Below are 15,150 nucleotides of genomic sequence, written 5' to 3' on the forward strand. Positions count from 1 at the left end.
ATTTCAGATGTCTGCAAAAGATTCACCTAACTTTCTTTCTGATTTCTGTGTTTTTCTCTTCTCTAGGAGTAAACTATTTTGGAGGCTTACCTAGCCTTAAAGATAAATTGCTTTTCTGTGTAAGCTTCTAGTCTGTTCCCCACCCTACCGCCATTCCCCGTCCCTCCCCGCGGCTTTCTTGTTCGCGTCCGTCCACCCCAAACTTTGGCGATTAAATCTTTCTCTCCTAGCAGTTGTGTAAGGCATACCAAGTAGCAATGAGTAGGCAAAGGAGCAATTAGGTTTTCCTGGATTAGATATGCTTTCAAGTTTAATTTTTCTTTTAAATTACTCCCATTCCCAACAAATGTTTTAAAAAAATTTTTTTTTAAAGAGATCCTATATGTATTTTATTTAAAATTTTAAAAATTTGTATTTTATTCTTTATTTGCTCTTACTAAAAGATGACCCAGAAACCAGCTGATCCCTGCTTTTTGCGCAGTGCTTTTGGGGTCACTTCTCCGGCAAAGAATTGGTCATCGACGGGGTGTAACCGAGTATGGGAAAGTCACAAGAAAAGGAGAAACTGTAGGGGCGAGGTGAGCTCTACGAAGCGGAGGGAGCCCTGGCTCAGGGGCCCGGTGCGGTAGCAGTTGGTGGCTCGTGTTCCTCTCCGGGATGGAGAAGGATGCTACGAAGTGACAGCACAGGGGACCAGGGGAAGCCGGGAGTTGTGTTTCCTCCCTTGGATGGAGCGTCAAGATGTGACGCCCGGAAGACATCCCTGTCCCCAAACGGCACCGAAGTGAGGGGGCAGCGAGAGCTCGCTCCTGCGGGAGGCTGCCGGTCTCCGGAGCGGATGCTCACCCGGGACACTCCGCGCACCTGCGACGCTCCGGAGCCGGCAGTGGACAGCTACCCCCTTCCCCGCAGCTCCCTGCTCCGGGGAACCGCGCGTTCCCCCTTGGCTCTGCCACGCTGCACAGCTGGGCAATCCGGCCAATGAGCGTGCGCGGCCGCAGCACCGCCGGCCAATCGCATTGGTCCCGCTCGGCAGGAGGGGGGGAGGGTGGTGAGGCGAGGGGAGGAGGCGTGTCCAGGCTCCTAGCGCGCGGGGCGAAATGGAGATGCCCGGAGCGAGAAATTCTATTTGGAAAGGGCATCCCCGTTGGGGCGCTCTGGTGCCCCAAGGCCTCAGCGAGGAGAGACGGCGGGGCTGGTCGCTCTGGGCCTTTGTATGTCGCTTTCCACCAGGCCCGGAGCCTGCGTGGGAGTAGTTTCCTTACAGCCTTACGGGTCGGGGGTGGGGTGGAGGTAAATGAGGGGTCCTCGCCTTTCCCCGTTTCCTCCTCCCTTTCCCCACCCCGCGCACGCCGGGGCCCGCAGCCTAGCGAAGCCGCCGTGGATCTCGGCCCAGGGCAAAGTCTCCCCGCCCCAGAAGCCCCCTGACCCGGCGGGATGCGCCGACCAGAGAAGCCGGCTCTCCTCGAGGTGCGCCGGCGCATTCGGGATTTGTGGAGGCGCGCGGGGCTGGGACTGGGGAGCAAAAACCTCCCCGCGGCCTCGTCAAGTGCCCTAAATAATAATAGTCACGGCAGCCTTCATCTATGTAACGTTTTGGAGACTGCCAAGCAATTTGCAAAAAAACTTTATCCTGGAAGGAGGTGTGGAAGGCAGGGACTATTAATAGCCTCATTTTACAGAGGAGGAAACTGAGGCAGACGGCCGTGCGGAGGCCGCCTTTGGACTAGGGTCCTCCGCGGCGCCACCTGCTCTTGTGAGCTGGGATTCGCACTAGGCACAAAATCCAGGGGGTGGGTTTCTTGGTCATTGACAATAAGTAAACCGAGGCCCGTCTGCAAAATGGGAAGTTGGAGGACGAGAGTTTGTTTTAAAGAAATCTACAAAAGTTACCTGACTTGTAGTAGGGCTATGAAAGGATTTGGTGGGAGAGAAGTTGAACATTTATGGGAGGGACTTCCTGGAAGAGAGGGTTCTTGCTAAAGGGATTTGCAATAGAGACCCTTCAAGGTCATTAGATGCCTTAGGAGAGCGTCGGGTTACTTACTGACCATTGCTGCATCCAGTTAGACCTGCTAGTTTAGGAATTCTGCCCTTTCCTTTAAATCTAGTAAGTTTCTGAGCGAGACCTCGGGTGTGTGATTTTCTGTAGATTTCTGTGGTCACCCACTGGCTGTTTGTGATTTTCTGTAGATTTCTGTGGTCACCCATATTCTCCCCCAGGTTTCTTTCTCCTGGATCTGTTTTGGATAAAGCATTTCTTGCTTCTTTACATTTTTTGCTTCTGGCCTAAAGCATTTCTTAGGCTGTTTGTTTCTTTACCAGATAACTGAGGTAATTTTGAATGTAGGAAGAAGAAATACTGGGATTTTGCAGGCTATTGTCTCCTATGTTTCTAGAACTACTACTGGGGTTTGAGGAGGGGACTTTCTGGAGCAGTCAGACAACATTTCTTTGATTCTGTAGGAGGGGAGACCTTGCATTGCAGCCTTTGATATTGTGCATGCTGATAGGTAGGTCCCAAATGGATCAAAAGTCATAGTAGCTCAGTGGATGGCATCCACATAGTGGAAATACTCCTTTCCAGTTTAAAGAGCTCCTTGCCTCATTATCTGCTTGATTTTCACAGCAACCTATAGGGCAAATAGTATCATTTCTGTTTTCAATAATCAAAGTGACTTGCTCAGGTTCACACGTCTAATAAGATTAATAATCTGAGACTAGATTTTAAATCTGGTCCTCTTGACTTCAGGGCCTGTGTTTCCACTTCTCTACTCCTTAAAATAGTGGAACCTTTCTTTTTATTTTTTACTTCCATGAGGTCTGGGATCTCTTGGTCAGAGAGAGCTTGGTCATTTCAAGTCACTTAGCACAATTCCATTTTGCATTCTAGAAAGTTTGGCTCAACTCAAAGCTCCCATCAAGAGTATGTTGGTGTGCCCAATCATTGATTATTTTTACCTTATATCTTTGCTAATTTGCTGGGTATGAGGATAAAAGCCCAGTGGATTTAATCTGTATTTCTTGTTAGTAGTTTGCAGTAATTTTTTATATGATTTGTTCATATTTTACTGTTCTTTTGGGACTGTTTATTCATATCAGTTGGGAGAATTTTTTTTTTTTTCCTGAGGCAGTTGGGGTGAAGTGACTTGCCCAGGATCACACAGCTAGGTAGTGTTAAATGTCTGAGATCAAATTTGAACTGGGATCCTCCTGACTTCAGGACTGGTACTCTATCCACTGCACCACTTAGCTGCCCGGGAGAACATGTTTTTAAAGGGAATTCAGTGTTTGGGTTTTTGCTTTGTTTTGTTTTTGGAGAGGCAGTTGGGGTTAAATAACTGTTTTGTGGTTGTTACATTTTTGTTTTCCTTTTACATTGTTGTATATATCATTTTCACTTTGCTTTAGATCATGAACATCTTTTCATGCTAATATGTATTTATCATATTCATTATGTCTTAGGATATTCATGTGCCAAAATTTGTTTAATTATTCTCAGTTGGTGGAAATCCATTTTGTTTCCAATTCTTTTTCAGCTTTGTATTAAATGACAGATTTTTGGTTACATTTTAGACTTACTAAATCATTGATTACAAAACTGCCTTTTTGGGAAGTAAAAATTACATAGAATATCACAAACAAGAAACGGTGGAATTTTTCTTAATCTATTCTCAATTTTGCTTAGAATGTTCACAGGCTGTGTGAGGTGCATTAAATGACAAAAGCATCTATGTCCTGAGACTCCTGGGTATGTCCAAGTATGCATGTCTTCTCCACTATAGATAAAGAGAAATGGGTTTCATTCACACCCATGGTCATGCTGTGCAACCATGGATTAGGAGGCCATCAAAGTTCTTGGAATTCAGTCCAAAAGACATCAAAAGACATCTCTATCCCTCTTGGCTTTCTTGGTCTCTTTCTAACTTTTTTTTTTTTAATTCATTTCTGAATATATCCCACTTTCTAATGCCCCTTTCCTACCCAAGGCCTTTAATTGGAATAATCATTTAAAAAGAAAAGAGAGAGGTCAGGGGAAAATGATTCCATGAAGTGATAGGCAGAGCTGACCTGGAAGTCCAAAAACATGGGCTCAGATCCTTCCCAGGCAAGCTGCTTTACCTCCCTGGGCCTCCTCAGTGTCCTCTACAAAATTAGATTTGTGCTAAACACCTTCTGAAGACCTTGCCAGCTCCAAATTTAGGTGTCTTAGCAGCTGGATCTGAATGTGTGTGGTTTGTGCCATAATCTATACAAGACTTAAAATCTCAGCAATGGGGGTTAATTTTACCAGTTTTTCTTTGGGGATAAGCTTGGTCGTTATAATCACACATACCACTTCTGGCAGTCTTTTTAAAAAAATATTCCTTCTAGCTGAAGTTGTTAAAGATACTTCCATTTTTTAAAATAAAATTTTACATTTTTTTCAGTTATCAAAAACTGGCTTCTCTCCCTCCTACCCTTTCCTAGTCCTCATTGAGTAAGAAAGAAAAACAAAATCCACCTTACTTTTAGTCAAGTGAAGAGGAAGAAGGAGAGTCAGTGTTAGTACTGAATCAATCTTTCACCTTTGTCAGAAGGTAGTAGCAGTGTTCCATCAGTAGTTTTCAGGAATCATGATACATCATTATGCCAATCAAAAATTCCCAAGTCTTTCAAAAGTTAATCTGTGGAGTCTATTTTGCTTAAACTTAATTCTTCCCTTAATCCTCAGATTCCTTCTTTCTTTTTCCCTTCCAATCCTACCACAGTTGAATCTGAAGGTCAAGTGTCCTCCCCCTTTCTACTCTTTCTTCCATAGTTGGATAGATGTCTACTTATCTTCACCATTTCCATTCATTTAAGGTCATTATGGTATAATAGAATCATTCCCAGTCCTTCTAATTAGACTTTTCTCTAATTAGACTTTTCTTTATTTTTTTTCTCCTTGATCTATTTTCCAAGCCATTTATTTTTGCTGAGACACTTTACTTTTTTTTTCATTCTTTTTGATTTTTTAAAAAAATATTTTGTCTCATGCAGTCATTATCTTCCATTTGGTTCATGCTATTTTCACTTTTGTACCTTTCATAGCTCTCCTTTTCAGTTTTTTCCCTATCATTTTTCATTTATCAAAACATTTTTTAAAATTCTTCCTGCATCTCTTCCTGGAATTCTAGTCAAATTGTCTTTTTCTCTAAAGCTTTACTTATAGATTCTTACTTCTGGGTTTGTGTCTGGAGCATTTGTACCTCCAAAATGGTGGGATTATTTTTGGGGCAAGTGTGGGGAGGCAATGGAAGGGGAATAAACTTTACGAAGCACCTACTATGTGACGAGCAGTATGCTTTACAAATGATATGTCAATTGATTCTTGACAACTCTGAGGTAGGTGCTATTATTTCCATTTTACAGTTAAAAAAGCTGGCTACAGAAGAGGTCCCACAGCTAATAAATGTGTGAGATCATATTGGGACTTGGGTCCTTCTGACTTCAGGCCCATATACTAGCTACTGCATTACTTATGCCTTTAGGAGGAACTCCTTTTCTTGATCACTTTTCCTGACTCTAGACTTAAGAGAATGGCTTGGCTACCAGGTGTTGATATCCTGGGATTTTGAGTGTTGTGCTATTTCAGGATCTCAGGGATCGCTCGATTTGGGGATCTGCAAGCTTTCAGGACTTGCAGAGTGAGCTGATCCAGGGCAAGTCTGGTGGTCTGAGTCCAACCTGGTCTGATTTCTGCAAATGCCTGATTGGGCTTTGGGTTTGAGCAACAATCCTGTGGGCTTGCCTTTGGAATTTCAGCAGACTGCTGCTGGAGCTAGGAAAGCTCTGCAGAGGTTGGAGTAATAAAGCCATAGGTTTCTCTTTGCTGTGGGACTCTTCTGCAGGCTTCAGGCTGGACTGAGGTCATTTCTGGGAACAAAGCCACACTGCTGCTGCTTTGCTTCTGAATTTGTTTGCTCAGTCTGCTTAAATTCTTGGTTCTGTGAACACTTCCTCCAGGTGCAAGTACAACCATTGCACTCTAGACTCTCAATCTCTGAGCATTAGAATGCCCCACATATTGGACTCCTCGCCCCAGTGGCCACAAACCTGTCTCTTTGTGCCCAGGCAGGACTATTTTCTTGGATTTCCTCATCAAGATTTAGGCTGATGTATTTTCAAAGTCTGGGATTTGGGATGGTGGATAGAAAAGGTAGCTTCTGTAACTTGTTCCTGCTCCTCCTAGCAATTATCTTGCACTTCTATCTGTTTTGCTCCATCTTTCTTTTTTTAGTTATGTGACCTTTTATATTTTAGTTGCGTTAAACTTATGGTAAAAAATGGTATAAGTACTGGTTTAAACCTATTTTTTTTCCCCCAAATTCCTTTCCAATATTCCTAGATGTTTTTTGTTTTGTTTTGTACTCATTCTTCAAGTAATTTTATGTCCTTGGGTTTATTAAACAATAGGCTATTGACTTCATTTTCAAGGAACTTTATTAAGCATATGTAAAAACACTATAAAATTGGAGGAAATGGAATTTCCATAATCCTAACTTCAGATTATTTATTTCCCTTTTGTTTATTGTTTTGGGGCACTCAGAGACTATTTGAGTTAAGCTTAAACAGATGTCTTCTAGTTAGACAGTTTAAGAGCTTTATTTACATAGAGTGTTAAAACAAGAAAACTTTTTGCAATCTTGGGAATAAAGTTTAATGATCCTTCTTTTCCCTACTTTTTCATTTAAAATGAACAAACCAACTTTTAACTTTTGTACACATAAAGGATAAACTAGTCACATTAAACCTAACTTTAAAATCCTGTCTTAAGGCTACAGTTGCCGGGTAATATTTTCTTTTAGGGGTGGGGATTAAAATGGGTAATGAATCCAAAGATCGAAGTTTTAAACGGCAAGAACTCATTATTTGACAAAAATTGTTGGGAAAAATAGAAAGTAGTTTGACAGAAACTAGATATACACTAACATCTTATACTGTTTGTCAAGATAAAAGTCAAAATGAGTGTATGATTTAGATAGACATAAAGGGTAATATAACCAAATTACATGGAGTATATAATTATATGGCGGAATATGGAATATTGTACATGTCAAATTTATGGGTAATGGGAGAAATTATGAGAATTTGGGGAAGAAAAATGGCTAATTTTTATTAAAATTATTACATATTAAATTAAGTCATAAATAATAAATTAATATTACATACTAAAATGTTTTCTACAAACAAAACTAATATGGGCAATATTTGAAGGAAAACAAGAACCAGAGGTAAGTTACTGATACAGGCCTTCCAACTTAATATGTAAGGATGTTGTTGTTCAGTCCTTTCAATTATGTTTGACTCTTCAGGACTCCATTTGGGATTTTCTTTGGCAATGTACTGGGAGTCCTTTGCTATTTCCTTGTCTTGCTCATTTTATAGATAAGGAAATTGAGAAAAAGAGGGTAAAGTGATTTGCTTACAATCACACAGCTAGTAAGAGTTAATAAGCATCTGAGGCCAAATTTGAATTCAGGAAGATGTCTTCCTGACTCCAGGCCTGGCACTCTATCCATTGCACCATTATTTATAAAAGTAAGAGACATTTTCCAATAATCCAATGATTATCTTATCAAGTTTATAAAGAGGTAGTATCCTTGCCAAGAAAACTTTATATGGGTTTGGGAAGAATTGCATGACTTAATCTGACTCAAACAATATATTCATATATATGTCAGTTTTCAGAAAAAGCTGTTTATGGTGATGTGAAAAATGGCCAAATTCACTAAACACTTCCTAGCTGTGTGATCCTAGGCAAGTCACTTGAATTGCCTCAGCAAAATATCTGTCTATCTATCTATCTATTTGATATATCAGTTAGAGAAATGCAAATTGAAAAGTTTTTTGCAAACTTTTAATAATTTCACATTGTTTGCCTTCTCAATGGATAAGGGAAGGAGAGAATTTGGGTGCCAGTTTCTGGCTGTTTAGATATGTTTAGATGCGTATTCACTAATGCAAGATGTGGATCTTGAGTTAACTAAGTCTGTCTTATTGAACAAAAACTATGCAACACTGAATTATTTCCTTGTAACCAAATTTGAAGATTTAGGTAGCATTCCTAACCTGGTACTTTTTTCAGAGCCAAAGGAAATTGTATCCAGTAAAAAGTCTGTAGAAGACATAGTTAGGGGATTAATGATTTTGGTTATATAAATTGTGCTTCAATTTATTTTCTCTTTCTTTATCTCTTTTTGAATATAGGTGCAATCTCAAGGCTGAAGAGGCCAGTCTCTTTGTACTCTCTTTTATTCTGGTTATAGTGTTTTCTCCTTGCTATAGATTTTTAAAGTTGCTATTTGCAAAGCTAATGTTTTTCCAGATACTGTTTTTGCTCTCCAGATTACAGAGAAACAGGAACCTTTGCTCTCTAGAAACTACCTTATTTTTGTTATTCCAGAAAGACAAGTTTTCCAGATAGCATATAAAATGTTAAAAATTGGTTTTGGAGACCTTTCATAAAGATAAATATATTCTGACTGAGGGCCTGAAGTTCCTTCTGAATAGAGTACATGAGCTTTCTGACCTATCTCTTCTGACTGATCGGAAATTTTTTTTTTTAAACTTCTTTCCTGTTCCTTAAACACATATCCTAGTTGGAATATGTGAGATTTCCACATAGTTGAATATAGATAGGTGAACTGTTAACTTCAACAGACCTGAGGTGGACTGGATATTGTTGTTCTTTACAGCTTTTTAGAGTTCAGGTCAACTGACTGAGGAGTGCTATTATTCGATGACTACGCATGGAACAGGAGATGCTTCTTAGGATGTCATTATTTGTAGTTGGTGACATTGGAATGATAGCCCCATGCTGAGTTGACTAGGTCGCAGAAAATTTAAATACTATAAAAAATCTTTTTCTTGTGGCAAATTCAAGAACTCGCCTATCTTCTGGTAATTAGAAAACTGTCCTTTAAAGAGCTACAGAGTATCAAGGGTTGAAGAACAGAAACAGACAGGTCAAAGTAATTTATTTAATTTGAAAAAAGGACCAAAATAGGTTGAGAAAACTTAGCATTTCCTCATAGCCCCATAGGGCTGAAGAGAAGGCAGGAAAGTTGTAATGAGAACAGATGTGAAGACCTTGATTTACATGCTGGAGGAGGCAGCCAAATGGGATGTGTATTTTTTCTCTGGAGAACAGAAGAGGCTGCTGTATAGATATCTTTAGAGGGTTTGGGTTTAGAGAAAAATGGCAGGTATAACTGCTTTGGTATTTAAACTGTTGATGAACTTTTTTAGATCTGTATTTCATATATGATACATACATTCCTAGTTTAATGGTTCTTTTTTGTAGCATTGCAATTGGATGATTCTGATAGGATATACTTGGCCCTTTATATTTACTCTTTACTTCCTCAGATTATGAAGTCTTGATAGCAGATATATTTCTTACACACTGAAACTCATCTCATTTGATTAGATATTGGTTTGATCAGACTCCAAAAAGGTTTTTTTCAAGCTACCTCACGATTGTTCATGATATTTTTCAGAAGTGGACATAGGGGTCACATAGACTTACAAAGCTGGAATGTTAACAAGTGTTGATCCCGTGCTTGTTGATTTATTCTTATGCATTTTCTCTCCCCTTTCTAGAATCCTATACTAAATCCTTGGATGTACCGGCGTCCACCATGACGTTAAGTTCTAAAGAGAAGATGCCTGCTGGTAATTTGAAGCTTTGTGTTATTTATTGATGAAGTTCAAAATAGTTTTGTAAATCATGTCTTTTATCCCCTCCCAGCAATTTTTCTTCTAGATATAATAATGATGTCCACAAGTTTGTTCTTCTAAAAGGAGACAGTAAGTTTTAGACAGTAAGTTAAAATGGATTGCCATCCTGCAGTCCTCTGAAGTAAGAGATGGGGCAAAATGAGGTTACAGGCTTGCCAGGGAGCTGTAATAAATGCTCTGTTTGGGGTTATATCAGATTTTCTTTTCTAGACATGGCCCCCAAGGCACCAGAGTGTAATTGAAAGCCTTGTCTGCTCTCTGGCTAGAACTGTTGCATTCCTTATTGTTCTGGTTGCAAACAGTGAGGAGCCTTTAGGGGTTCTAAGAGATGTTTATGAATATGTAAAGAATGTCTCTTGCTTAGTACCCTCCTTCTAGCTGCTTGAGCTATGCTGAGCTGTAAAAGTTTCAACTCTGAATTCCTAGAGAATAGAATTCTATTCTCTTTTTCTAGATCATCCTAAATATACTGTTTTGAGGCCATCCTCTAAGCTTTTTATAGTCATTCAAAGATGATGATGATGATGATGATGATACCTAATACTTACATAGCAGTCTTAAGATCTGAAAAGTGCTTTTTGTTATTTCACCTTTAAGGTAGGTGTTGAGGAAACTGAGTGAGAAGTGAAATGACTTTCCCATAGCTAGTAATTCCTGAGGAAGCATTCAGACTCAGGTCTCCCTGACTCATGTACTCAGTACTTTGTCCATTCTGCCATGCAGGTTCTCCTGTAAAATGAGAGTTTCTCCTGTCTCCCTTTCCCCCTTCTCCCCCTCAAACAAACAAGCAGAGAAACTTGAGTAGAGGGTCACATGTTTGATCTATCTACTCTAAGCAAACATATGGGCATAGTGGTGACTTTGGAAGCCTGGTTTTCATGAATGTGGAGTGAGCTGGTCTCCTCATCCCCCTAACTCTTCTTCTAGCCTCTGCTCCCTCCCTCTAAGATAATTGCTGAATGCGGAAGGAATACCTAAATAGTAGTTTGCTTTGAATCACTCTATCTTGAGGCCCTGATCAACATGTGAGTGGCCATTGCTGACTGAGGCAGGAATAAAGGGACACAGAACACATGAGAAAGTTCTGTACTCGTTGACTTTCTGTGTGTCAAGAGTTCTTTGGAAGTTTTATTTTCTGGGAAGCACCTGGAACCTGAGACATAATGGTCACGGAGTATCTCCAGCATGAGTCCTGCCACTTTCCTGCTTTGATATTTCTTTTACTGTTGGGACTTTTCTGCTGAATTTGAGAGGAAAACTGCAAATACAGTTTTTCTTCTTTTTGGTTCTGGAGGAGGGCATAAGAAAGTTCTATGAGAACTGTTTTCATTGGTCTGGATGAGTTATGTAGCTTGTCTGCTGCTTTGTCTTTTTATCTTGTATCTCTTTACATATAGAATCTTTGTACTGATAATAGTGATATGTCAGAGTATTAAGGGTTTTATGGTGGGGGGGGGGGGGTAAGATCCTTTGAATTTCTCCCTAAAGTGTTTCCATTTTTCATATGAATTTAGAAGATGGTTCTGGGAACCATGGGAACACTGCCAGCAATCAGACCTTTTCGGAATCTCCCTACACCTATTTTAATGAGAAGATCTTCATTCCTGAGGAAGAGGTTGGTAGACTTCTCTGTCACAGAGAGATGAAGAGAGCTTAGGTGTCCTTGGATTTCTTGTAGTTTCATCTCATTTTCACTCCTGCAAAGTTCTGAACTTTGACAAACAAAAGATTGCACTTTGGCTGTTAGATAGGACCCAGTATGGGGGAGGAGGGAGTGAGGTTGCTACTTTCTATGAGCCTCAAAAAAAAAAAAAAAAAAAGCTCTTTCTTTCCCGTTTCTGGTGGCTTTTGGGCTGTCTGACTTGTACTTGGGGATTGTTGGTCTTATAGGAGTGTTCAGGGTCTTCTGCCTGTTGTGTGACCTCCCCACTCCAAGGGAGCTGCTGCTGCAGTGGAAGGGCCACTTAGGGCCCTTCACCTCTGACACAGTTAAGAAGGTCATTAGTCCTCTTCTGTTATAATAATGGTTGTGTTTTCCATTGGGAGCAAAGCTGAATTTGTCCTCATGTCTTGTTTCTTGTATAGCATTCTTGTTTTAGCTTCCGCAAACTCTGGGCCTTTACAGGGCCGGGCTTCCTCATGAGCATCGCTTATCTGGATCCAGGGAATATAGAATCCGATTTGCAGTCTGGGGCCGTGGGCCAGTTTAAGGTGAGTCTCCAGCCTCTCCCCTTTCTCTGGGGCTCATGGCTTCTCAGGTTTGAAGACCCTTGGCAGTCTTTGACCAGCACTGTGAGGTGCAAGTCTTAGAGAATGGGTCTCCACCACAGGAAGGCCTGGCTTCAGGTACTGATTGACACATGCTGGCTAGCTGGCGGTGACCCTCTGGGCGGTCATCTCTCTAACAGCAGAAGTTTCAGGGAAGGTGTGCCTGTGTGGAAGGGGTAATGTCCTCATCTTGGAGTTCCCTGTGCCAGTGAAATCTCGAGTCAGGCCCTAGTCCTAAGCCTAGCCTGGTCTTTCAGTATTTCAGAGCCTAGCATTTTGGGGGATCCTCAAAAAAACCCTGTACTTTCTTTTTTTAACTTAATAGCCTTTTATTTACAGTTTATATGTATGAGGTAACTTTACAGCATTAACAATTGCCAAACCTCTTGTTCCAATTTTTCACCTCTTATCCCCCACCCCCTCCCCCAGATGGAAGGATAAGCAGTAGATGTTCACTATATTAAAATATAAATTAGATACACAATAAGTATACATGACCAAACCGTTATTTTGCTGTACAAAAAGAATCAGACTCTGAAATATTGTACAATTAGCTTGTGAAGGAAATCAAAAATACAGGTGGGCATAAATATAGGGATTGGGAATTCAATTTAATGGTTTTTAGTCATCTCCCAGAGTTCTTTCCCTGGATGTAGCTGGTTTAGTTCATTATTGCTCCATTGGAGATGATTTGGTTGATCTCATTGCTGAGGATGGCCAGGTCCATCAGAACTGGTCATCATATAGTATTGTTGTTGAAGTATATAATGATCTCCTGGTCCTGCTCATTTCACTCAGCATCAGTTCGTGTAAGTCTCTCCAGGCCTTTCTGAAATCATCCTATTGGTCATTTCTTACAGAACAATAATATTCCATAATATTCATATACCACAATTTATTCAGCCATTCTCCAACTGATGGGCATCCACTCAGTTTCCAAAAACCCTGTACTTTCAAAAGCAAAACACTTCTCATCAAGTCTGTCATTTTAGCTTTGTTCCTGTAAAAAAAAGAAGGGATTGTATTAAAATCGGGGAAATGGAGCTGCATAATATGACAGGGATTTTCTCAGGCCAGGGGTGGGCCAAGGCCAGCTGGAGCCAAGGTCTCCCACTTGTCCAAGTATGAGGATATCAGGTCCTACAATTGGCTAATGAGTGGGGAATTGATTCTTCCTAGTTGCTCTGGGTTCTCCTCCTGGCCACCCTCGTGGGGCTCCTGCTGCAGCGCCTGGCAGCCAGGCTGGGCGTGGTCACGGGCCTGCACCTTGCTGAAGTGTGTCACCGGCAGTATCCCAAGGTCAGTGCCAAGCCACCTTCCTCCCTCCCCTCCTCTAGAATCCTGCAGTGAGCTGCAGGAACATCTCTCAGCCCAACTGCTTTCTGGCAGTCCTTCCTCCCTTTGTCCTTTTCACCTTTGCTGTCTGTTCTTTCATGTGAACAGCTACAAGTTCCTTCCACATTTTCCCTTAAATGGTCCTATAATCTCATTGATCCAGGAGTTGTTTTGGGGGTTTTTTAAAATTTGCTTTTTAAGTTATGGAATGTAAGCATTTCCATAACATAATACAATTTTAAAAAGATGATTGGATGTGAAACTGTAAATCTACTCTGCACAACTTGATGTTCTTTGAAATAGATAACAAAATTATCATGTAAATTTTTTTTTCCTTCCCCCCCCCCCCCCATGGCTACGATTACCTACAAATAGTCTATGTATACACATATATCTATATAGATATATCACATACATAAAAGACATATGAAAAAAGAAAGAACTGATAAGTAGGCATATACTTATCAATTCTTTCTTTTTTCATATGTCTTTTAGAGTTTCTATTATATAGTTCATATTTTTTGGTCTTTATTTTTGAGGTGCCAGTGACTTGTCCCAGGTCACACAGCTTGTAAGTGTTAAGGGACTGAGACCAGGTTTGAATTCAGATCGTCCCTACTCCAGGCCTGGTGCTCTATTCCACTGTACCATCTAGCTGCCCCATTAATTTAGCTTTTTATAATAGTCAAAAGTTGTTCTGAAAAAGAGTTCTCTTGATGAATCTTAATAACTTAACATTTATGTAGCACCTTATAGAATTTACAGAACCACCATATAAAGATTAAGTCATTTGTCATGGTAATCACTTCTATCCCTGTGCTTTGGGGAGTGCAAATACTGTTATTTTCATTTGATAGAGAAGGCAGCAGGCCTTCTGAGGTAGGTCTGGGTTTTGACCCAGAGCTGGGACAGCAGACCCAGGCCTTGTGCTTGGGTCCCATGGCCCAGCTGCCTGCCATCCCACTGAGGGTTGGAGAGCAATTCCTGGGTTTCTTTTTAATTTCTCTGCTCCAATGCTCCAATACAGACATGGCCCTGGGTCTTTGCTTCACATCTAATGATGATGGATGATCTCCCCTCTTGTCCAGCTTCCCCGGCCCCTGCCCCTATTCCTTTGTGGGCCCTGCCTTCCTGAGCTCTCGCACTTGCCCACCTACCTTCAGATGGCTCCTTTCCTCTTGTTGTATTTCTAGGATGTGGAAGAAGAAAGCCCTTTTTCTGTCCTTTGAGGCTGGCGGGGCCATAAATATCTCCTCCTTCATTCTAGCTCCCATTACCCATTCTTCCCTGTGCCAGTTAGAATGGATTCCTCTTTATCTGCTGCTCTTCCCCTTCTGCCTCTGTGAGCCCTTTTCCCTGTGCCCAGAATGTTCTCCTCCTTTGCCTGTTTAATGCCATCTACCCTTTAAATCTCAGATCAGATGCTGCCTCCTCCAGATGTTTTCCTGAGAGACCCTCTGCATCTTCCTTCGGAGGCAGCTGGACTCAGGAGGCCCTTAAGTGTCGGGAGGAGGGGATGGTATTTTTGAGTAGCTGGCTTCTGTCTGGGCTGTGAGCCCATTGAGCTGGCCTGTCTTGGTCCTCCTGATTGTTCCTCCCTGGGGCCCTAGTATGCCTGTAGGCTTATTTGCTTGCCTGTAGACTTCTGTTACATTGTCCTTGGTGTTTTCCACCTTCTTTACTTAAAGGAGACCCCCTTTTTTTTCTGCTGTAATTCTTTCATTTGCTGTCCTTCTTCCCCCTTTGAAATGGGGCTCTGCACTTAACAAGTACTTAATATAT

The 15,150-nt window shown here is 41.1% G+C and overlaps 1 protein-coding gene across 1 annotated transcript; it reads left to right on the forward strand.

Annotated features, from left to right (window-relative positions):
* Positions 1–1,092: 1,092 nt before the first annotated feature.
* On the forward strand, positions 1,093–13,736 carry LOC116419209 (natural resistance-associated macrophage protein 2-like). Its single transcript, XM_031937887.1, has 5 exons — positions 1,093–1,470; positions 9,628–9,699; positions 11,280–11,380; positions 11,851–11,976; positions 13,213–13,736. The coding sequence occupies exons 2-5, from the start codon at positions 9,666–9,668 to the stop codon at positions 13,381–13,383; spliced, it is 432 nt and encodes a 143-aa protein (XP_031793747.1). The 5' UTR covers positions 1,093–1,470; positions 9,628–9,665; the 3' UTR covers positions 13,384–13,736.
* Positions 13,737–15,150: the final 1,414 nt, after the last annotated feature.

This window comes from Sarcophilus harrisii, chromosome 5 (genome assembly GCF_902635505.1).
Source record: "Sarcophilus harrisii chromosome 5, mSarHar1.11, whole genome shotgun sequence".
Lineage (NCBI taxonomy): Eukaryota > Metazoa > Chordata > Mammalia > Dasyuromorphia > Dasyuridae > Sarcophilus > Sarcophilus harrisii.